Source organism: Glycine max, chromosome 15 (assembly GCF_000004515.6).
Source record: "Glycine max cultivar Williams 82 chromosome 15, Glycine_max_v4.0, whole genome shotgun sequence".
In the NCBI taxonomy this organism is placed as follows: Eukaryota; Viridiplantae; Streptophyta; class Magnoliopsida; order Fabales; family Fabaceae; genus Glycine; species Glycine max.
The window spans coordinates 33,412,259-33,436,038 of record NC_038251.2 but is presented as its reverse complement, the minus strand read 5'-3'; the positions used below and the strand labels follow the sequence as shown (position 1 = coordinate 33,436,038).

Genomic DNA, 23,780 nt, shown 5'->3' with positions numbered 1-23,780 from the left:
ACTCCAATCACTCCTACCACATCCAGATGGAGCAAAGTTGCAATCCCTTCCAAGAAGAGGAAAGAAATTTCCTCATCTGATTCTGATGATGATGTCGAACTAGATGTTCCCGACATCAAGAGGGCCAAGAAATCAGGGAAAAAGGTGCCTGGAAATGTCCCTGATGCACCATTGGACAACATTTCATTCCACTCCATTGGCAATGTTGAAAGGTGGAAATTTGTATATCAACGCAGACTTGCCTTAGAAAGAGAACTGGGAAGAGATGCCTTGGATTGCAAGGAGATCATGGACCTCATCAAGGCTGCTGGACTGCTGAAAACTGTCACCAAGTTGGGAAATTGCTATGAAAGTCTAGTCAGGGAATTCATTGTCAACATTCCCTCTGACATAACAAACAGAAAGAGTGATGAGTATCAGAAAGTGTTTGTCAGAGGAAAATGTGTTAGATTCTCCCCTGCTGTAATCAACAAATACCTGGGCAGACCAACTGAAGGAGTGGTGGATATTGCTGTTTCTGAGCATCAAATTGCCAAGGAAATCACTGCCAAACAAGTCCAGCATTGGCCAAAGAAAGGGAAGCTTTCTGCAGGGAAGCTAAGTGTGAAGTATGCAATCCTGCATAGGATTGGCACTGCAAACTGGGTACCCACCAATCATACTTCCACTGTTGCCACAGGTTTGGGTAAATTTCTGTATGCTGTTGGAACCAAGTCCAAATTTAATTTTGGAAACTATATTTTTGATCAAACTGTTAAGCATTCAGAATCTTTTGCTGTCAAATTACCCATTGCCTTCCCAACTGTATTGTGTGGCATTATGTTGAGTCAACATCCCAATATTTTAAACAACATTGACTCTGTGAAGAAGAGAGAATCTGCTCTGTCCCTGCATTACAAACTGTTTGAGGGGACACATGTCCCAGACATTGTCTCGACATCAGGGAAAGCTGCTGCTTCAGGTGCTGTGTCCAAGGATGCTTTGATTGCTGAACTCAAGGACACATGCAAGGTGCTGGAGGCAACCATCAAAGCCACCACAGAGAAGAAAATAGACTCTCAGACAGTGGCATTGATGATGGAGAAGCAGCTGAGGAAGAAGAAGAAGCAGCTGAGGAAGAAGAAGAAGCAGCTGAGGAAGAAGAAGATGCAGCAGAGGATACAGAGTCAGATGATGATTTATTTTTGCTTTTACTTTTACTAGTTATTGGTCTGTAATATGTGCACATTAATTTCATGCATTCTACTTTTGCCAATTTCATGCATTCTACTTTTGCCAAATTCTGTCTAAAAAGGGGGAGTAGTAGGATATTATATTATGCATGATTTATGATTTTGAGGGGGAGTAGTAGTTATATGATTTGAGGGGGAGTAGTATTTATACTACTGCTGCTGATGATGATTGATGTAAGCTACTAAAACTAGTAGCTGATAAAAGATGCCGCAGTGAACTGCTTCACAGTAGTAGGAGCATGGAGACAGGGGGAGCAGAAAGCTGATGTCACGTGAGATGTCTTGACATCCTGGAAACGACTTGCAACTTGCAGAATTTTGCTGTCGCCACTACAGATACCGCTGTGCTTGATTACTCTGATAATGAAAGTTGCTGATCCCACTTGCATAACTGCTCGTACCTGCTCAGGAAGTGTCTAAGTATGTTTTAGACAAAATTTGCCAAAGGGGGAGATTGTTAGTGCTTAGCTTTACTGAGTTTTAAAAGATTGGCTAAAATTTTGTTAAAACATAAGCACTTAGACAATGAAGGAAAGCTGGAGTTGCTGCACATGATGTCCAACGTTATGTCAAGGAATCAGATTGGGCTGCACAATGCACAAGGCAAGATAAAATGTCAAATGAAGAATTGAAGCTGCAGGATCCACGATGTCGGATACGATGTCCAGGACATCCTGCCCGAAAATACTGGACACATAAATCTATTATATCTTTAACAGATTAATGTGCAGTTAGCAACAGATTTGGCGATCTATCTTTAGGAACGAATTAAAAGATAATTAAAGTTCGAATTACAAACTTGAATAGTTCGTTCAGGGATTAAAGATTAAAGATAAAAACTAAAAGATCAAACTTTATCTTTTAGATCTTTAAGTGCAGATTTTCAGGAGAATGATAGATCTTATCCAGCGCAAGTTGTTGCAGCCCAGATACGCACACTGCTATATAAACATGAAGGCTGCACGAGTTTTCTACCAAGTCCGAGATTGAAGAGTTATTTTGTGAGTTTTGGGACTTGAGTGTTTTGTGAGCCACCTTGATGTTACCCTAACATCAAGTGTTGGACCTGAGTGTGTAGAGTTGATCTCTATTGTTCAGAGAGCAATCTCTGGTGTGTCTTTGATTTGTTTGTAAACACGGGTGAGTGATTGAGAGGGAGTGAGAGGGGTTCTCTTATCTAAGAGTGGCTCTTAGGTAGAAGTTGCACGGGTAGTGGTTAGGTGAGAAGGTTGTATACAGTGGCTGTTAGATCTTCGAACTAATACTATTTTAGTGGATTTCCTCCCTGGCTTGGTAGCCCCCAGATGTAGGTGACGTTGCACCGAACTGGGTTAACAATTCTCTTGTGTTATTTACTTGTTTAATCTGTTCATACGGTCATATACAATCTGCATGTTCTGAAGCGCGATGTCGTGACATCCTGTACGACATCTGTCATCGGTATCAGAATTTCAGATTAGAAGAAACACAATAACATGGAGAACAATACCATGATTCATGCATATGCCATTTGGAAGGCAAATAATGGAAATGATTTTACTTTAGAGCACGCATGACAACTGCTAAAGAATCAACCTAAATGGTTAGATCAAGCCAAAGAAACTAGTTCCAAAAGAGCAAAGATTTCTGCTAATGGGGATTAGTCGCCATTATCTAATCTGGAGACACCGATTGAGGTTTCAAAAACTAACACAACATCATGAATCCCTCGTCTAATGGGACAAAAGACAACCAATAAGAAGATCAAGGGGAAAGGAGGTGCAACCTCTTCATTGATTGTGGACTTATCAAGCATGAAAGCTGCAATCAAAGAAAAAATTGTTGCCACCAAAAACATAATGGTGTTGTACACAATTCTGATGAATGACACATCTACATGTCTAAAGAACAATGTAAGAACCACAAAATCACTTGTAGTTGTATTTTTTTAAAAGTTTAGTAATTAGTTATTATGATGTAAGTTATTTTTAATTAGTCACTATGTTGTAGGTTTAATTTAATTAGTTAGAGTCTCTTGTAAGTTTATTTTAATGAATCCTATGTTGTAACGATCTTTATTTTAATTAGTCTTTTTATTATAACTTTTTATTAGTTGAATGTTGAACTTTGTTTGTTCGTGTTGAAACTTTTAAATTAATTATTAATTTTTAATTATGTAACTAACTGTTTTAAAAATAACCGTTGTTACAAAACTAATCTCAATGTATTTTTTGTCATAATTAAAATTTTAAATTATTAATTTTTTTATTTCTTAATATTACTAAAATCTATTCTTAATTGTTTAATAATTAAAATTTATGTAATTAATTACTTAAATTTATTTGAAAATTATTTTAAAATAAAATATTAAAAAATAAGATCTATTGTAGAACTTATTAAAAGTGATATGAGATCTCAAAATTAGATTTATTATTAGAAATCTTTAAAATGATGTTACATTATGAAATCCATGATAAAATGTTTTTTAGATTTCAAAATAAGACACTCTTAAAAATAATGTGACATTATTAATAAATATATTACAGAATAAAAAAATTATAAATAACTAAAATAGGAAATCAATAAATAAGCCACTTAGTGTTTGTGTGGAGTTGTCAAAATATCAAGACTCTTGCCGTTAAATGAATGCTTTTTACTTTTAATTTTTAACTAATACTACTAGTATTCAAGTGACCCAAGTTATTTATGATTTGTTTATAAATACTATTAAAAATAAAGTTGCAAATTTTACATGCATAAATAATTATTTTATTTTTAAATAAGTAATTTTTTCATAAATATATTTTTTGAGAAATGAAAATATAAAATTTTATCTATAAAAATGTAATAAATACATTCAATCCTTAATTTTTTTTCATCATCATGCATAAAATAACTTACATTACAAAATGTGGGAGGAATTCATTGCCATATTCATAAACAATTTTATTAGTAATAAGAAAGAACAAAATATATTTATCAAATTTTTCATACCACACTAAATTTTATGAGACATTTGTATGTGCGAATTAGGTAGCTATTTACCCTTTTATATTCAGTCTCAAGTCAATGTACGGATTAATTATTAGGCAGCACAGAGAATTGAAACCCAACCTGCATCATCGTCATCTCAGATACTGTTCCCTGTTGACTGAACCTATCCCATCTCTCTCATCCTTTGTTGTCATCTCTGAGAAAAGGGGTTTCTCTTCTTGTTTCATTTATTTTTCTTTTTTCCACCACTTTCTAAGGTCCGTTTTTGCCATATATTGCTCCTTTTATTTTTTAGGTCATCTTTCACTTTATGGGTGTTCCTCTATAATGTTTTGGTTAATTGAATTGTATGTTTCTTGTTCTCTAAAATTTGTGATTAGGCTCCTAATTTGGTCTCATATTATTTTGGTTCCTGAGGAAACTCAGTTCACACATTTATTTTCAATGTTGTTTGAGCTGTGAAAAATAGTGAAAACTGAACCAATTAGAAGATTTAACAGCTAAACACACAACAAACCTTGTAGTTTAGAGCAACAGAAGCATGATACAGTTGAAAGAAATGGTTTTTATTAGGGATTATGGTTTTTCAAGCAACGATTCTTTTGGAGATTCTGAATTCAGGTGTTGCAATACAGATAAATAGTTTTCGGTTGATTTTGGAAAAACAATCATTTTATTTTGAAAACCCTCATGGAAGCTTGCAAAAAAAATTGATTTTTTTTCAAGATGAGATGAACTAAATATGTATCATTGTAGTTTGTTTTAGTTATATGACTTTGGGAACTATCAAATATACTCATATTTCCTTATACAAACATATTTGTTTAATAAGTGAAATTTGTACTACTTAACCTGCAATATGATGCTGATATCTGTGCATTGTAGTTTAGTTTAACAGAAACCATTGTTGATATCATTGGAATATGTTAAAAAATGTTTGAGTATGATATCAGCCATTACTTTTATTTATGTCTCATCTGATCTATCTTCGTACCCCATTGCCCAGAGGCTCTTCGCTATGCAAAGGTATGGGGGAGGGATATTGTACGCAGCCTTACCCTTGCATATGCAAAGAGGCTGTTTCCGAATTCGAACTCATGACCAACAAGTCACCAAGGCACAACTTTACCGCTGCACCAGGGCTCGCCCTCATTTATGTCTCATCTGATGTAGAAATTAAAATACTATGAATGTAGTTTGTCTGCTCTTGCATTGTAGGACCTGAAGTTGTTGCATTATGGCTTCGGTGTTCTTTATATGAGCCTTCCGGTTTATTATTCTTCCAGCCATTGACAGTTTTATATGGTTCATCCAGGTGACCTTGGAACTGGTTTAATTTGAAGACACTTATTCCATTTGACATTATAGGCCGTGTTCGAATACTTCATCCTCCAGTCATGACTTGTTTCCCATTCTCATTTGGTAAGAAAGCACGATTTGTGGCAAAACATGATCCAGATATTGATGAAGGTAACTTAACAATTTTTGATTAATTTTTAAGAATATGGTTGTTTAATTAAGATACCTATTATATAATGATAAAATTCATGAAAAATCTGCTTACATTGCTTGAATTAGACCGAATATGTTTGTGAACAGTACTCTCAGGTATTCAAAATGTAAGGATATATACCTACAAAGAACTAAAAGTTGCCTCTGACAATTTCAGTCCAGCCAATAAAATTGGGGAGGGTGGATTTGGTTCAGTTTATAAGGTAACTAAATAACTTCCAAGTATTTTTTTCTGGCATCATCGTATCAATTGACTTGATCGTTATCTTTTTCTTCCTTTCCTTATCAGTGAAACCTTAACAATATTATGGTGGATGATCAGGGATTGCTAAAAGACGGGAAAGTAGCTGCCATAAAAGTACTTTCAGCAGAATCAAGTCAAGGGGTAAAGGAATTTGTGACAGAGATTAATATGATCTCAGAAATAGAGCATGAAAATTTGGTTCAGCTATATGGTTGTTGTGTGGAAGGGAATCAACGGATTTTGGTCTACAATTATCTTGAGAACAATAGCCTTGAACAAACCCTTCTGGGTAAATGCATTATAATTTTGTGGGTTAATTTTTCTGGGAAAATTTGAGAACAGGACATCTATTGTATCATTTAGAAAATATGGAGTTGTTATTTTAATTTAATTTCCTTACAGTAATTCTTTTTTAATTAGTTATTTTGTCTTCACTTGCAGGTTCAGGTCACAGTAATATCATTTTTGATTGGAAAACACGATCTAGGATTTGCATTGGGATTGCACGTGGGCTTGCTTATCTTCATGAAGAAGTAAGACCACATATTGTTCACAGAGATATAAAAGCAAGCAATATTCTCCTTGACAAAAACCTTACACCCAAAATTTCAGATTTTGGTCTTGCAAAGCTTATTCCATCATACATGACTCATGTCAGCACACGTGTGGTGGGAACAATGTAAGTATTTTAATTTACAGTCTGTAAATAAATTGGAAGCTTTTGTTTTACTTTTCCTTAAACAAGCAGGGTAGCCTTCCCAAAAGTAAGACTGATCCCTACAATATCCCAGTTCTAAACTAATAATCTCCATGTTTTACATGGATCTCAATGCTACTGTAATATGTTAAATGGTCAGAATTATATACCATGATACTGAATATATTAGAATATAATTGACTGTATTGATTTTATTCCATATTTTATATCAATTCATTTTGGTGTCAATTGATGAGTTTGAAATTTATATTCATATTACTTTATATTATCTGTCATTTTTTTTAATCCTGACATAAGTGATTTCTTTGGTTGAGCCAGTGCTGTACAAGGATTTGTAGTCCATTAAATGCAACAGACATGAAATCCTGCTGGTTGTAAATTCATCATCAACCACAATTGATATCATTGACAGTCCTTGATAGAGATCAGGGATTCTATTATTGAAATATACCGACATTGGTTAACAAAATTGCAGGAGCAATTCTCTTCCTTGCAGAAGATGAGTCTTCTTTTGAGGCCTAACCTAAGCAAATTTCAAATACTCCGTCACATGCTATGTCCCCTTTGTAGCAACCTGCAGACCCATACATTCTCTCTACAGCTAACAACCTAGATAATGATAAGAGGACAGCTCATTGTAGTCCAGTTGCCTCTCTGACTTGTGTGAACTATCCTGGGCCTAGCAAATTTTGTTTGAACTGATTTGCCTCCACCTTGTGTCTGGCATTGGGAAGCAGTACTAACAGAATAAAAATGATGCTAAACTGCACTTGTTTGTTAATGGAAACATGGATATTTTGATCAGGATGTTATTGTACATATTATATTATTTCCAGTCTATTCATTCATCACTTTCGCTTCTTAGTTCTTACACGAGAAAGTGGAAAGCTTCGCTTTTGTTGGTTATGCTATTATATCCCTTTTCTTACCAATTGTTTATATTAGGAATTTAATGTTGCATGCTTTATTTCAGAGGTTATTTGGCTCCAGAGTATGCAATAAGAGGGCAGCTGACACGCAAAGCAGATATTTACAGCTTTGGTGTCCTCCTTGTGGAGATAGTTAGTGGAAGATGTCACACAAATACACGATTACCAATAGGAGAGCAATATCTTTTAGAAACGGTATGTCTTTGGTATGTTCCTAGTTGTATTGCCGTACCTTTCACTGTTAATAAATAAATAGTATGAGGGGGGAAATAAATTAGTTTCTTGTGTTCATCTCCCTATTAATAAGCAAAAATCTTAAGGTATAATACATTAAGTTACTTTCACTGCAAAGATTGCGATAACATAGCCCATCCTATGCTTCTAGTTCAAGTTGTATGGAAAATAAATGTGGAATAGTTGAAGTCTAATATTTGTGTTGTCATTCCCAGTGACACATTTCCTTTTCTTTCTTCTTTCTTGCCTTCTGCTGTAAAAATAGTTAACCATACAACTGTATATTGTGCCTTTAACAAACCTAGTTTTGGTGCATTTAATTACTTATCACCAGTCAAATTAAAATATTATACTTGGTTTCCTGCGTATATATGTTTGATTATATGCACAGAAAATTGTGCTTTAATCTTTAAACAACAGAATGATTGCAATTTGCAAGCATTGATCAATAAATTTGAAGCCACTTCTGAATTGTGCATTATATCATTCGAAATCTAAAAATGGATTTTCTTCACTTGACAAAGTTATAGATTGACACTTGTGGACCACGAGTCACCACATAAGGAAACCTGACACCAGGAGAAGTCATTATCATCCACGAGTATAGCCATTCTGGCCACCTGTGGTACTTACACCGCCGCCATCTTACTTGTCTGAGTCGGTCACCAAGTCGAACCTTCGGTTCTGATACCAATTGTTGGGGAGATTCGAGAGATACACCTGTGGACCATGAGCCACCACATAAAGAAACCTGACATCACACTCTAACCCAAAACTTTAAGGCTCAGGTTTATGGGTCTTCTCCTCACTTATATGGTGTTCAACTTTTCCACTTCTACCCGATGTGGGACTTCACATCACACTTGTACTCTAACAGTTTTGATATTGCACTAATGGAAAAAGAAACATGCAAATAAAAACTACTGATCTATTCTTATTCGTTTTTGTTATACATTTTCTTTACTCTTTTAACACTTGATTGATTCTCTGTAGATTCATGCTTAGTGGAAGTTAGTTTATATTTCTTTTATTAGCAGTTGTAGCATTCAATTTTTAATTTTCTATTATTTGTTAGGCACTCCGGTTGAAAGGAAAAATAACTAATTTTACTTTCATTATGAACCATGGAACTGAGTAAACACTTGAGCATTTCATTGCACAACAGTACTCATATTATGAGATTTTTGGACCAGCTCTTATTTAATCTTCTTCTGTCCTTTCAGACATGGGAACTTTATCAGAAAAGAGAATTGGTAGGGCTGGTAGACATGTCACTAGACGGCCATTTCGATGTCGAGGAGGCATGTAAGTTTCTGAAAATTGGACTTCTTTGCACTCAGGACACGTCGAAGCTCCGGCCAACCATGTCATCTGTGGTGAAGATGCTCACTGGAGAAAACGATATTGATGAAAGTAAGATAACAAAGCCAAGCTTTATTTCAGATTTTATGAATCTTAAAATCAGAGGAGAAAAAGGTGGTGATATTGATACCAAGGTTTCATCTTCCTACAATGCATCCTCTGCCTCAGACAGCCACAGCAATACCATGTCATATGCTGCAAGTACAACTACAACCACAACCTTCACCGGGAAATATGATCAAAGTTTGTAAACATTAGTAGTCAATGATTTTCCTTTTGATTTGAAATTGTTTTATTTCATTTTTAAGAGATGTCCCTTGCCCAACGTAAATTTGCTACGTTATTATGTTAATATTTTATTTTGGGTACGATGTCACGTGACTAGGAAGTTTTGCCGGATGTGCACTGTCTTGTAAATATGGACCATGGTTATAATCAAATGATGAATCTGAAGATCTTTGTTTTTTTATAAGCCATTCATGCGTATAGGGTTTTCGAATTGCAAACTGTTGGTGAGTATCTGTTACTACTCACATTCTTATGTTTCTTATGTAATTTGGACTTTCTAATATCTATGAAGACAATGTAAGAGGATATCGATATATGTATGCATCTGAATAGGTCGATAGATTTGCATCTTTAAATTTCAGGTACGATAAGTTCTTAATTATATATTTAAATGATAAACAAGTCTGACAATCTAAGCATTTTTTTTTCCTTGAAGGCAAAAGGATTGAGTTTATTTAGTCAAATATGTAGTTTCTAAAAGCAATTTGACTTGTTTGCTAAATTTTATTTGTGTTAGTATAGTTAAAGGAATTGAATTAGAAACTCAACAAAAGATTTTTTGTTCTCCTATTTTTTATTTATTTTTTGGTTTGATCTCTGATTTTTTTTCAATTTATCCTTAATATTATTTTTGATCTTATTGATTTTATTATTTCAGTCTTTATAAACTTGTAAGCATTTTCATATTTATATTAAAATATTTTTTATTTTAGTGTTTGTTATTTATAAAACATCATATTTGTTTTCCAATCTCTATTAGTCATGTCATTTTTTAATAGAAATAAAGATTAAAATAAAACAAAAAATTTATATAAGAATCAGGACAGAAAAAAAATTACAAAGACCAAAAAAACCTACTTTATAAGACAAAAAGTTACTTAAGCCTTCAAATAAAAGCATCTTTTTATATTGAACTGTGTAAATTTCAAATACTGATTATATTGAACACATAAAACAATTACACACTTGACACTTTTCTTTTTACAGTAATATATAAAAAAAGCTAACAAAAAAAAAGTAATATGTATAAAAAAATCATATTACCTAAGTAGAAAAATTCAAAAAATAAGCCCGTTTAAACTTTTGCTCCATTAAGTAAAAAACAGCGAAGTGCAACCAACTAGCACTGAATCCGCCACGTGGCACGTCTCTGTTGACTACTGGCAAGTTTGTTATTTGTTTAGGCGGGAAATCTCAACCCAATAATAAATCCAGGAGTGATGCTAAAGAAACCGAATACAAAAGGTTGAATAATCCTCCGAATCAATAAAAGCTTGACATCTGTTTGTCAATTTTACAGTATATTTTAACATTTTAAAATTTGGGCTATTTCCAAATTTATCCTTATTGACATCACCACACTTCCCTGTTTGTCCACCCGTTGTGGCGTACGACTCGGCGAAGGTAGAAGACGACATCGAAGGTCTCACTGGCTCCGAATCCAACCCCCTCTTCATCAGAGCCGATACCGACCACTCTTTCCAGCGTCACCACCGCGAAGCCTGCCCTAATGAACTCTTCTTCAATAAAGCGGAGCTTACGCTCTCGCCTCGCCAGAGTCCTAAATTGGCATGACGGAGCGCAAGTGCGCGTCGTCGAAGATGAAGTGGCCTTTTCTGCCGGAGAAGCATCTGCCGCGTGCTCGGTGCTGCGAAAAAAAAAAAAAAGTGGCCTTAGAAAACTCAAAAACGCAGTCAAGTTTGATGACTTCGTTTTGAAGTTCAAGAAGCACGCAGGGAAGGGAAAACTCAAAAACACAGTGATTTTAACTGCTTGAGAGTGGTTTTATGTTTAATTGCAAAGTCACTAATCGCTACTTTGCCATAATTTTCTGGCGAACCCCGCAACGGATCTGCCATTGCTTGCCGTAGACTGACTACTGGCGCCGCTTATCCTCGCTTGCGTTGGTGCAGCAGATATGTTATGAAGAAAGAGAATAAAAGGGAGGGTATGTTTGGAAAAACAAATAAACTTTAAAAGTTAAATTTAATTAATAGTCTATATATAAATCAGTTGACAAATATCAACTTTTAAGTTTTAAATAGTCTGTCTCTTCAGCATTACTATAAATCGAGTGGGTTCAGTCATCAGTTCTTCACAAGTTTCGTTCCGAATTCCATTATCGTTGCTATCAACACTCTATCAAATCCTCCCTCCCTCTCTCTCTCTCTCTCTCAGAATGTGGAATGAAGAAAGCGATTGGATCGGTTCCTTTGATGCTCTGTAATTATTCACACTCTGCATCACTCACTTTCAACCAAAATTAGTTATCAATATAATCAACAACAACAACAATACTTCTTGCACACCTCATTTGTTTTTTCAAACGTCTAATTTAATTAACACTCGTCATCGCTTCGTTTCAGTTTATCTCTTTCTTCCTATCACATGGTATTACTTGTATCAGGTTGGCGAGGTTGGCCGAGTGCAGCATGTGTTCGCGCCGAAGTGGGGAGCGCCCCGGTGCGGCGCAGATGGACGTGAAGATATTGGATGTGGCGGCGGAGGGCGGCTACGGGCGGGTGTTCCGGTGCCTCGACGTCCACACGGGCGCCCTCGTGGCCATGAAGCAGATCACGATGGTCAGGTTGAGCCAGGGCATTCCGGCGCAGATCATCCGGGAAGTGTCGCTCCTCAGAGAGCTCCACCACGCCAACATCGTGAAGCTGCTCAGGGTAGGGTTCACAGAGAACAGGTACGTCAACCTCGTCTTCGAGCATCTCGATTACGACCTTCATCAGTTCATTGTCAACCGAGGTTACCCCAAGGATGCCACCACTGTGAAGGTACGTTCTCTAAGAAGTGAGATCAGTCTGTGCGTTTGGATGAACGTTTGCAAAATTGATTTCGATTGAAATTGAATTTTAGTGTGTCTGGAGACACGATAGGTAGGTATTGCTGGATGTGGATCCCCAACGCAACTAAATGTTTATCCAGGATGGGAAACTAAACATGCGATTAATAAAATTTATTGTAGTTAGAATTGATTTTCAAGTAAAATGATTTATGTTTGGATGTTTTTATCTGTAAGTTTGCTATAAAATTTAGTGTAATTAATAAAAGCTATTTTTATCACTTATAGTCAAACTAAGGCTTTGAGGCAAGATCAATTTTAGCTAGCAATAATCGGAGTTTCATGTTTTGAATGTAATTTTAAGAAGGTAGAAGCTACTAACTATTGCTTTAACATTGAGTTTCATGATATTCCTTCATTCTCAACAAGTTTTCAAAAACACTATTTCTTTATAACATCAAAATCTAACTGCTGTCAAAAGCACTCATTATTCCCACCTGTGAAACCAAATGCAGTCCGACAATAACTCATTTTATGTTTTAGCTTCTGGGTTTGAGTTTTGCTGAACCTCAAATTTTAAGATACTCCAGTTGTGATTAAAGTTCTCTTGGAATTCCTTTGCTTGCAGAGTTTCATGTTCCAGATACTCTCTGCTGTGGCTTACTGTCACTCGCGGAAGGTTCTGCACAGAGATTTGAAACCAAGCAATGTACTGATCAATCATTCCAAAAGGTTGATCAAACTAGCAGATTTCGGTTTGGCTAGAGAGTTTGCAGATGACTTTTTATATACTGAGAAGGTATGATTGACTGAGAAGGAACCTTCCTCTTTTGGTTTGTTGTTTCATCACTATTTCTTATGTTTTGGTATTCACATTCAATTATAAATTTCACACAAAACTACTGTTTGTTGCATTGCTTTTATGAGACACAAAAGTACTGAACCCTGCAAATTTTTTTATTGTGTGATGTTTTGTAGCGACCAAATTTGGATATCATAGACAAACTTAAGCCTTACTTTTGAAACATTGTTGACTCTATTGTGATCTTTTGTACCAGCAAAACAATGTTCTGTGCCAACGAAACACTGGAGATATCATACCCAAATTTAGAATTTATGTGAAGAATATGTATGGGGTAGAGAGAATTTGGGGTTCCCTATAGCCTTTTTGTGTTAATTATATATTATTTTTTCAAGTTTCTATATTTTAGGAGTATTTTCTTTTTTCTAAGTTTATCCTATGAATATTATATCTTCCAGTATTACTTTTTTCCCCCCTGAATTCTAAAGTTTTGCTGGAAATATTATCATTTAATTTGCATATAGATAGAGTGACAGACTATATTTTTGTTTATACTTCTCGTAAATCACTGTCCCTATTTCAAATGTAAAAATAAGAAAAACGCTATACGGTAGGAAGAGTTTTTGTGAACCGATTTATGAATAGAGAAAAGTAAAAGAAAGTTTGGTGCCGTTGTTAGTTGCATATTTGCTTTTCAACTTGTTCTTTCCGTCTGAAACTATGATTGGTTAGTATACATTTGTGTAGTATAAAAGCTTTATTTCCAAATAATAATGCTCATTAAATGATAGGCATAGGTTTGGTTTTGGTATAGAAATATCATTCTTATTAATAGTGAACACCTCACTAATGCACTTGTCAGTTAGGAACTTCCTGGTATAGGGCACCTGAAATATTGTGCCACTCCAGACAATATTCAACTCAAGTTGATTTGTGGTCTGTTGGCTGCATATTTGCTGAGATGGTAATTGGACAACCTTTATTCCAAGTTATTAATTGCCGGGATGAATTGGAGGGGATTTTCAAGTAAGATGAGACCCACATAAACCATCATTTGATGTTTGCATACACTTGTTTGCAATAGAAATAACAAAGATTTTCTATGCGAAGATTGTTAGGTACCCCCACAGAGGAAACATGGCCAGGAATCACTAAATTAATGCCTAACCTTCATATCTACTGCTCCAAATTTGATCCATTGGTACTAAATTCTCATTTCTCAGTTGTGTTATTTTGCTAGTTGTCTTGTTACAGAATCTTGAGAAGCTATGAGAATTCACATGCCTCTTTGCTTCTGTGCAGGGCCTGGAAACATTTGTTACTGATCTGGAACCAAGTGGCCTGAATCTACTATCAGTAAGTTTTGCTTCATAGTATGGTTTTTATTGAGTGGTGCGAATTAATTAATCCAGAAAATGGACCTTCAGAATGCAAAACTCTACTATAGTCTCTAAGAACTATAAATTTCTGTCATATTATATTAGTTCTTAAGAAGCAGACTCAAGACGTTTGTAATTTGTTTTTGGTGGCCAGATGTTTGTGATTTTAGCCACTAAAGGCCTGCAATTAATTTTAAAATTGGGGGTTGCTTTTTTAATTCTTTTGTGCACATCCTTTTCTCTCTCTCTCTCCCCCTTTTTTTTCCCATTAGATTTAGAATCCGTGTTCTTGTACACTTTTTATTTACAATGCCTCCTGATTAAAAACGTAAATCCAAAATTCTAATTGCTTATATTTTTCCATGAAGGTAAATTTTCGATAATGTAATTATGTTAACCTTAATTTATATTGGAAAACATAGAAAGGAAATAAATTGTTGTTCCTTAAAGAAAATCTTAATTATTTAACTCTTTTTCTGATGCCCAGTTAATTTCTCTTGATTTTGCTTTTGCAGATGATGCTATGCTTGGACCCAAGTAAAAGGATTTCTGCGGAAGCTTCTCTAAAGCATGCTTACTTTACAGATGTGAATTGGGTATCTCTTCTGCTTCTCTAATTATGTCTGCCCCTCGCTTCAATTTATTGCTTGTTCAACAATTTATGTTTAATCCCAATGCATTCTAGGAGACTATCAAACACTGATTATAAAATAGGTAGCGATAAAGTTATTGAATATGTGTCCCGTTTGATGGTTTAAAATTCTTATTTGAATTGATTAATCTTACTTTATTTTCATTTAGATTTAGAAAGCAGAGTCAGTGGAGCAGTCATCGAGATGCATTCCCATTCCATGGTTTTTCATTTAGATTTAGGAAGCAAAGTCAGTGGAGCAGCCATCGAGATGCATTCCCATTCCATGATTTTACATTTGAATCTTGGAGAGAGTTCTAAGGAGAGATTTGCCTTTTCTATTTTGGTCGTTCCCAGATTTGTTTTTTGGGGTCAGTATGGATTCTTAAATAGTGCTAGGCATTAGACTTACTATCTAGACAACGATATATTATAGGATTTTTGTTCAGGCGATATAAAACTTGTACAAGAAGCATAGGTAAAGATGACTTCACAGACTTTTGTTTTCTTTGCTGCAATCGATTGTATATGTGATCCCAATTTTTCATGAGAATGGTATTACAATTTTATATTTGTATATATTTATATCATGATTTTATTACGCATACAGAAAGAAATATCAAATATAAACCTTCAGCAATAAAGAGGCTTAAATATAATTATGGTCTTCTTAGTTTATTTGATCCATAATTTTGATTCCTCTACTTTAAAATTGAGACATATGGTTTTTTTTTATTTTAAAAAATTCATGATTTTGATCCTTTCATTTTAAAATAAAGACGTTTAGTCTTATTATTTTATAAAATTTGTAATTTTGCAATTTTGTTTATGTTTATTTCTTTTGTTTTGGTCTAATTAAATCATAAACCTAACATATTCATTTTAAATATCTTCAAGAAATGATTTAACTAATTACAAGGTAAAAAATAAAAGAAATAAAACATAGACAAAATTAAATATTAAACTAAAATGATGGATTTTCTAAAGTATAGGGACAAAAATCATAGATTTTCTAAAATATAGGATCCAATGTTTATATTTTGAAACTGGAAGACCAAAATTGTGTATTAAGTAAAATAAACGGATCAAAATTACATTTAAGCCTTAATTGCATTGTGTGTGTACACATCAAAGATGATGATGAAGTCATGTTTGAAGATGACTCCTCTCTCGTATTTGTAGATAACAAGGACTACTAACAAAGGAAATGCGACAACATGTACACATCAACAAAGATGAAGATGAAGTCATGTTTGTGAAGAAAGCCACTAAGAAAGGGACCACTGAGATGAAGTCACTACCTCAATAATACTCGCAATCAGCCATTGAAGAAAGTGACTACCATTGCCAAGAAGATGAAGTCACGTTTGTGAGGAATCAACGTTTTCCAAAAACCAATGATTGCTTAAATTTTTTTATTAATGTATATAATATTATTTTTTTAAAATTGAAAAAAAAAACAAAAAATAATGACGTGAATACTTGTGCCTACGTGTTTAATGATAACACGCGATGATGTGACACTACGTTTGTCGTCATATCATCACTTAACAGATACAGACTAATGTTGGGTAATAAAATAAAACGCAATACTTGGTTGAAGAAAAAAATAAATGTTAGGTAGTAATTTGAAAATAACTTATATTCTAAGTATGAAAAACTTAATTAAGCTATTAATATCTATATACTATCTAATAAAAGAGAAGTACCTGGAATTGACTATTGTGTCCCTACCTAAAATTTTGACACATGTTACTTTTTCAGGTTTTTTTGGTCATTTTGTCTCTCCCTTTTTTGGCACCATTTTTTTGTTGCCCCCGCCACGTGTCGCTTTCTGATTGATGGATTTCAACTCCCCATTTAATTTCACTTAATACTTGGAACTGTCCTCGCCACATGTCGCTTCCTGATTGGCAGATTTAAACTCCTCATTTAATTCCACTTAATAATCGCAACTTTCTTCTCTCTCCTACGTCGTTGTTGCTTCTTCGTTGTTGCGTCTTCTCCCTCAATTTTCTTTTTCTCCATCTTTCTCTTCCTCAATCTTCTCCTATTTTCCTTACTTTCTTCTCTCTCCCGCGTTTGTGTTTTCTCCCTCAATCTTCTCTTTCTCCATCTTTCTCTTCCTCAATCTTCTCCTCCTTTTCTTTTATTCTTTTTGTTTCTTCCTTCATGCGGGCAATTACTAGCGATTCCGGCTCCATGCATGCAAGTTGCAACCTACAATCCGAACTGAGGATGAGTTTTACTGCAACACACTCACCTACAGGTATTTCCTTTTTTCTTTCTTTCACTGTAGCTTGGTATCTATTTTTTTAACCTTCCTTTTCTCTGCAAGTATTTTCCGCTATGGCTGAAGAATTTTTGAAGGGCTTTGTTCATCAAAACGGCATCGCTGTCATAACCCTCGATCACCCCAAAGGTATTTTCTTCTTTCTTTTTCTTTTTCTTTCACTACAGCTTGGTATCTAATGTTTTTTTTTGTATTTTTTGTGGTGTTGTTGATTTGTTGTTCACAGAGGTAAATATTTTTTGCTTTGTTTGTGGTTTTCCCTCTTATGAGCTGATCCACGAAGGAGCATCCACGAGGCAAGTTTGTTAGTTTTTGATCTGTTTTTTGCATGCTTCTTTCTGGTGACTCTTTTTTTCAAAACCTGATATATCTGATGTTGTTTGGTGTTTGACAGACGAATGTTCGAGGTAAGCTATAATGACCATACCTATGTTTTCTAATATCTATGCATGTTTGGTCGTTACCTTTTCTTTCCATCCCTGTCTTGCCTAATGTTATTTGGTGTATGTTTTGGTTGTCATTTAGGCAGGGTCAAGAAAATCACAAAATAGGTAAGGTGTCATTCTTCGTTACTGTTTTTGTGCATTTTACTTAGAGTTTGATAGATTCTATTTTATTATGTTTTTTTTCCTGCTTGATCAAGTGTGATGATGTAATATATATTTTTGGAAGTTTTTGTCAGCATTTCAGAGTCATAGGTGATGGGAGGAAGAGCATTAACATGCAGGTAAATATCTATTGTTTTGCACTTCAATCCATATTAAATTTCATGATTATTGTCTCATACTCATTCCAAAAGAAGAATCCCTTCTTAATTTTACTGTGTCGTGATTATTGACTCAAACAATTCAAATTTCAAATTTTAAACATCTCAACTGAAATATTTTGTTTTAAATAAATCTGATTGATACCTAATTCTCATTGTTACCATTTTTATAATTTCACATATTTTCTATTTTTTTGGAATTCAAATTGCATACAGTTGTGACTTTATTGATGGATTTTATTTATTATGTTTTTTTCCTGCTTGATCAAGTGTGATTATGTAATATTTTTTTGGAAGTTTTTGTCAGCATTTCACAGTCATAGATGATGGGAGGAAGAGCATTAACATGCAGGTAAATATTTATTGTGTCGTGATTATTGTCTTAAACAATTCAAATTTTAAACATCTCAACTGAAATATTTTGTTTTAAACAAATCTAATTGATACCTAATTCTCATTGTTACAATTTTTTTCCCACTTCATTCTATATTCCTGTATCATTTATGTCTGTTCATTTTTTTTTTAATTTCACACATTCTCTATTTTTTTGAAATTAAAATTGCATACAATTGTGACTTTATTGATGGATTCTATTTTATTATGTTTTTTCCTGCTTGATCAAGTGTGATGATGTAATATTTTTCTTGGAAGTTTTTGTCAGCATTTCAGAGTCATAGATGATGGGAGGAAGAGCATCAACATGCAGGTAAATATCTATTGTTTTGCACTTCAATCGATATTAAATCTCATGATTATTGTCTCATACTCATTCCAAAGAAGAATCTCTTCTTACTTTTATTGATTCGTAATTATTGCCTCAAACAATTCAAATTTCAAATTTTAAACATCTTAACTGAAATATTTTGTTTTAAATAAATTTGATTGATACCTAATTCTCATTGTTACAATCCCCTCACTTCAATCTATATTCCTGTATCATTTGTGTCTGATAATTTTTTTAATTTCACATATTTTTTTTTATTTTTTTTGGAATTCAAATTGCATGCAGTTGTGACTTTATTGATCGATTCTATTTTATTATGTTTTTTCTCCTGCTTGATCAAGTGTGATGATGTAATATTTTTTTTTTGGAAGTTTTTGTCAACATTTCAGAGGTGTGTCTTGATCAAGTGTTATTGATGAGCTGCATGCATTGTTACTAAGATGGTGGAAGAAGAATTTCTCAAGTAGCAATCTTTCATAGCTCTTGCTTGATGAAAACAGAAAATTATATTAATTAAAACAACATTATTTTTTTTGTGTTTTAATGTTTATTTTTCTAAGATTCTGTATTTTTTTATTCTCACTTTGGGTATATCAATTTTTAGGCTTTCACACTCCGACAAGGATAGGGTTCTCGCTTCAATATTCACAAAATTAAAGTTACTGTAGCTCTTCCATCAACCAATGATTGGAAGCTATTTGTTTTTTGTTATTCTTATATGACAAATAAGTCATTGATTCTTACTCAATGTTTGCTGCTCGAGATTATGCATTTTTTTTATTCTCACTTTTGTAAAATAAACAACCTATTATTCGCTTATAGTAATAGCAGATCATATTATTGGTTGGCGAAATGAGTGAGTTGTATAATGTAGACCCATAATTAAAAGAGACAAAAATTGATATAAATCAAGAGAAGTTGTTGAATCAAATGACAAAAAGATAAAGCAAAGGGAATTGAGAGAAACTAACGGAGTCCCAATGATTGCGGTGTTTACGTTGCAGGGGAGGGGTGGAATGGAAGAGTGCGGCCCTGAGAAAGGAATGGAGATTAATAATAATAATAATAATAATAACAATAATTAATCAAAACAAAAAAATAACAAAAATTAAGAAAGAGTACAAAGAAAGATGAGAACAATATGATAGGACAACATGTGTCATTAGTAGTGACTACAACATATTCCCGTAGAATGACAAATTTTTTAGATGGATTGGCTATTATTATTATTTAGTTATAGTTGTTTGTTTCATGTTTTTCCTTATTGTGTCTATAAAATTGAATCTAAAATCATGCAAGATTTTAAATTTTCTAATTTGAATTTGAATTATCGTATCATTAAGGTTAATATATAATACTTTAACTGTTATTATTAATTTATTTATTAAATTATTAACATGTAATCAATTAATATTTATTTAATTTATTCAATGTTGATGCTAATAGTAATAGTAAACATATTATTCCAATTGAATTTTTTTAATTACTTTAATTGTTATCCAATCAAATCATCGTAACATACGATGATTCAACATCAAAAAATTATGACTTTCGTTACATTTATTAACATATAATAATTTATTACTATATATAACAATTCATTAAATATTAATATACACGTAATTAATTGTTGAATCATTGTATCATATTTTTGTCATTATTACATTTGATTACATTCAACCATCAAGTTTTTTTCTGTGTGCTTTGTTTTATTTATTATTATTATTATTATTATTATTATTATTATTATTATTATTATTATTATTATTATTATTATTATTATTATTATTATTTAGTTTGTTTCATGTTTTTCCTTCCTTACTAATCTTTCCTGTTTTTTTTCCTTTATGATTTTCCCGCTCGCAAGGTGATCCATGAAAAAACATCCAGTCGACAAGTTTCTTTCTTTGTGCTATGTTTTATGCATATTTATTATTATTATGATTATTATTATTTTGATGGAAGGTTCAAGCTATTGGAGAGGTACTTCAACTTCAAATTTCATGCTATTCTGCTATGGATTTATCTCTTCTTTCTTCATTCTTATTAATTTGTGTTTCATTTTCTTCTTTACAATTGCAGTCATGTTATTCTCATTTTTGTTCGTTCGTCATTCGCTTTTGTGATCTCTTCTCTCCACCATCAATAAGTCAGGGCAACCACGGGATTTGAAGATGTTAGTATTCCTCTCATTTTTAACTTGAATTTTTTTTTAAAAAAAATTCATGCTCTGTTACACTCGCTGCGTATTGGTTTGCAATTGCCTAATTTCTGTTAGTTGTAAACATTTATATTATAAATGTTAAAATTATTTTTATTATTTGTTCAATTCTTTGGTTTTGAAATAGGTAGCGGCAATTCCTAGAGAGAGAAAGAGCCAAGAAGATAACAAGCTATGTTAAAAAAAAATTATATTATTATTATTATTATTGTTATTATTATTATGTAGGCTCTGTTCTTCTATAGTTTCTTAGTTTATTTGGTATATAGTTGAGGTTAATTTCATTGCCACTATCTTGAATTTTGGTCATTTTATTGCTCGGTACACAACACAAAAATGACAACATTCTTCAAATATGTCATGAGGTAATGTTACCACAAGATCCTTCAAACAATAAAAAATATAGGTACAAACAACCAAACTATACCAAGGCTAATTGTACTCTTTTTTTGTGTATCTATTGCTGGCGAATATAAATTATAAGAAATTGAAAGAAAAATTAGATCATGGCTCCACTTGGTGTCTTAGTCAGCTTCTAGATATGCTTGAAGTGTTGACCTTTCCTTTCATCTTCTCCTTGACCGCCTTAATCTACAAATAATTGCAGTCGTGTCAAGGCAAATCCGGTATTTTACCTTTGGTTGAGGGTTATCAAGAACTCTGCAATGCATCAACGTTAGAAACTTCAAGAAAATTTTAAAAATGTAGATTTAGGTCTAATTTAGCTTTAAAATATCAGTTAGTAAATTAAGATTTACTTTTACTTATATATTTTATTTTAATAATGTTTGTTTTTATTCTTAGGAGGAGAAAAATAAACCAAGTGACCTGCAGTCTCACCCACCAAAATTCGCCTCTCTCTCCCCCCTCTAATTATACATTAATTTGAATTTAGCAATTTTTCTATTGAGACGATAAAATATATTAGCAATTTTTATGTTGAGATGATAAAATATAGAAAAATAATGTGTGGAGGGACCGTAAATACCAGGTCCCATGCTCTCGTTGTCTGGATTAATGGAGGCGTGCCCCAGTTTCCCTTTCCTTTATGTTCTCCAAGTATAATGTATTCTGCATTAAATTTGATGATGATGATTGATAAAGTTTGAATGAATATTAGATGAAGGGGAAGAAGATTTTAAAATGCTTTGCAAAATGAATATTGAAATGGATGTAAGTCTACATATTTTAATGTGATTTCTGTCATTGGTAAGATGGTTTATTGCCTCTAGCTAGATTTGGATGAAGTAATGTTTATATATATTAAGAAACTGAAAAGAGACCATTTGTATTCGAAACTTTTCTGTTAAAAAGGAATACTCATAATAGATATGTGAATTATTATTATTATTATTATTATTATTATTATTATTATTATTATGAAAGATGTAGTCGTACAGTGATTGATTTGACTTTAACATATTCTTCTTCTACACACTTACCGAGGAGACTGCAGCAACTTTGGAAGACAAGTTTAGCTTTTGAGGGAAGTTTCTCACAAATGAATACACTTCATATCTCTCTCTGCACTAAAACATGATTAGCAAGTTCTTTTGCTACTCGACTTTTTCTTTCAAAATGGTTTTACATCAATTTTTTTATAAAAAAAAAAAAGCAATTTCAAGACGTGTTTGATTGTGTTTTTTTTTTTTTAATCTATTTTATACAATAATTTTAAAAATAGAGATGTTTTGATTTTTTTTTAGTTTTTTAGTCACCATAACATTGCATTAGTATAGAATATTAATCAATTTTATTAATGACTAATTTTTTATAAAGGCATATATTTATTACTACTAAATAAGTTATTTATACTAATACAACTTAGTTTTATTTATTAATATTATCTTATTTATATATACTAATAATATTAACTATTAAATACTAAAAAAAATATATAATAATACTAAAATAAATATAATATTATAAAAAAATAACTTATAGTTCTAATACTATATCTTTTCCTAAAATAAATACTATAAATAATAACTTTGTTTTACATCCATTTTTTGAACCATTTTTTTCCTATTGCCCTAGCCACATGTGACTCCCTGATTGGTGGATTTCTAACTCCTCATTTAATTTCACTTAATTCCCCTGTTGCCTCTCCCACGTGTCTCGCTGTCCAGGCTTCTCCAGTCATGTCAATGTGGACGTGCAACACGCTTCCTCCCATGTCCGAAAACCCTTTTTTTTTTGTATTATTGTTTACCTATTCCTTCTTCAAAAGCGTGTACTTCCTTCTCCAAAACCAAAATGAAACTTCTCTCTCTAAAAAACACGGTTTCAACTTTCTCTCTCATCGCTTTGTCGGAATCTCGCCACCTCCGTCGCCAGAAAGGTGAGGCTCGGAGCTCGCGAGTCGTGACGCCGTCCTCAGGAGAACCTAATGCAGCCTTTTAAACAAATAATCACACAACCATCAAAATCACAAAAACAAAAATGTTCATGCACAACATGTACATCATATAAAATGAATATTAATAATAATAATAATAATTGTCATTATAATAATAATTATTATAATAATAAAAATAATAATGATAATAATAATAATAACAACAACAACAATAAAATTAAATAGAATCCTAATCCAGCTTCTTGCAACAAACTATCTAACAAAAGAGATGTACTTGTTGTGTCCATACCTGAAATGATTTATTATTATTATTATTATT

At 32.9% G+C, this 23,780-nt stretch overlaps 3 protein-coding genes across 6 annotated transcripts; 2 read left to right on the top strand and 1 right to left on the bottom strand.

Annotated features, from left to right (window-relative positions):
- The first annotated feature begins 4,275 nt into the window (after positions 1-4,275).
- Positions 4,276-9,676, top strand: LOC100800503 (cold-responsive protein kinase 1). Of its 4 annotated transcripts, none has more exons than XM_014768278.3 (8): positions 4,276-4,462; positions 5,212-5,374; positions 5,521-5,675; positions 5,805-5,920; positions 6,040-6,250; positions 6,403-6,640; positions 7,653-7,803; positions 9,066-9,676. In XM_014768278.3, the coding sequence occupies exons 3-8, from the start codon at positions 5,603-5,605 to the stop codon at positions 9,453-9,455; spliced, it is 1,179 nt and encodes a 392-aa protein (XP_014623764.1). In that variant the 5' UTR covers positions 4,276-4,462; positions 5,212-5,374; positions 5,521-5,602; the 3' UTR covers positions 9,456-9,676. The 4 variants fall into 4 exon arrangements, with proteins under 4 accessions (XP_014623764.1, XP_014623763.1, XP_040865678.1 ...); XM_014768277.3 differs by having other exon boundaries at positions 5,212-5,397; XM_041009744.1 differs by having other exon boundaries at positions 5,212-5,675.
- LOC102660823 (uncharacterized) lies at positions 9,495-11,389 on the bottom strand. The gene is made up of 2 exons (XM_006597917.4): positions 11,310-11,389; positions 9,495-11,140 (listed from the first exon to the last, which is right to left on the bottom strand). The coding sequence occupies exons 1-2, from the start codon at positions 11,315-11,317 to the stop codon at positions 10,846-10,848; spliced, it is 303 nt and encodes a 100-aa protein (XP_006597980.1). The 5' UTR covers positions 11,318-11,389; the 3' UTR covers positions 9,495-10,845.
- Positions 11,390-11,441: 52 nt separating this feature from the next.
- LOC100799974 (cell division control protein 2 homolog) lies at positions 11,442-15,670 on the top strand. The gene is made up of 8 exons (XM_003545647.5): positions 11,442-11,715; positions 11,900-12,278; positions 12,915-13,085; positions 13,951-14,114; positions 14,199-14,289; positions 14,391-14,444; positions 14,983-15,063; positions 15,269-15,670. The coding sequence occupies exons 1-8, from the start codon at positions 11,672-11,674 to the stop codon at positions 15,272-15,274; spliced, it is 990 nt and encodes a 329-aa protein (XP_003545695.2). The 5' UTR covers positions 11,442-11,671; the 3' UTR covers positions 15,275-15,670.
- Positions 15,671-23,780: the final 8,110 nt, after the last annotated feature.

Excerpts from the sequence above, each read along its gene's own strand:
- LOC100800503 (XM_014768278.3), top strand. The coding sequence starts at position 5,603 with ATGACTTGTTTCCCATTCTCATTTGGTAAGAAAGCACGATTTGTGGCA. Across the intron at positions 5,921-6,039 it reads GATTTGGTTCAGTTTATAAG|GGATTGCTAAAAGACGGGAA; the intron begins GTAACTAAATAA and ends GTGGATGATCAG. Across the intron at positions 7,804-9,065 it reads AGCAATATCTTTTAGAAACG|ACATGGGAACTTTATCAGAA; the intron begins GTATGTCTTTGG and ends CTGTCCTTTCAG.
- LOC100799974 (XM_003545647.5), top strand. The coding sequence starts at position 11,672 with ATGTGGAATGAAGAAAGCGATTGGATCGGTTCCTTTGATGCTCT. Across the intron at positions 11,716-11,899 it reads ATCGGTTCCTTTGATGCTCT|GTTGGCGAGGTTGGCCGAGT; the intron begins GTAATTATTCAC and ends TACTTGTATCAG. Across the intron at positions 14,290-14,390 it reads GCTCCAAATTTGATCCATTG|GGCCTGGAAACATTTGTTAC; the intron begins GTACTAAATTCT and ends GCTTCTGTGCAG.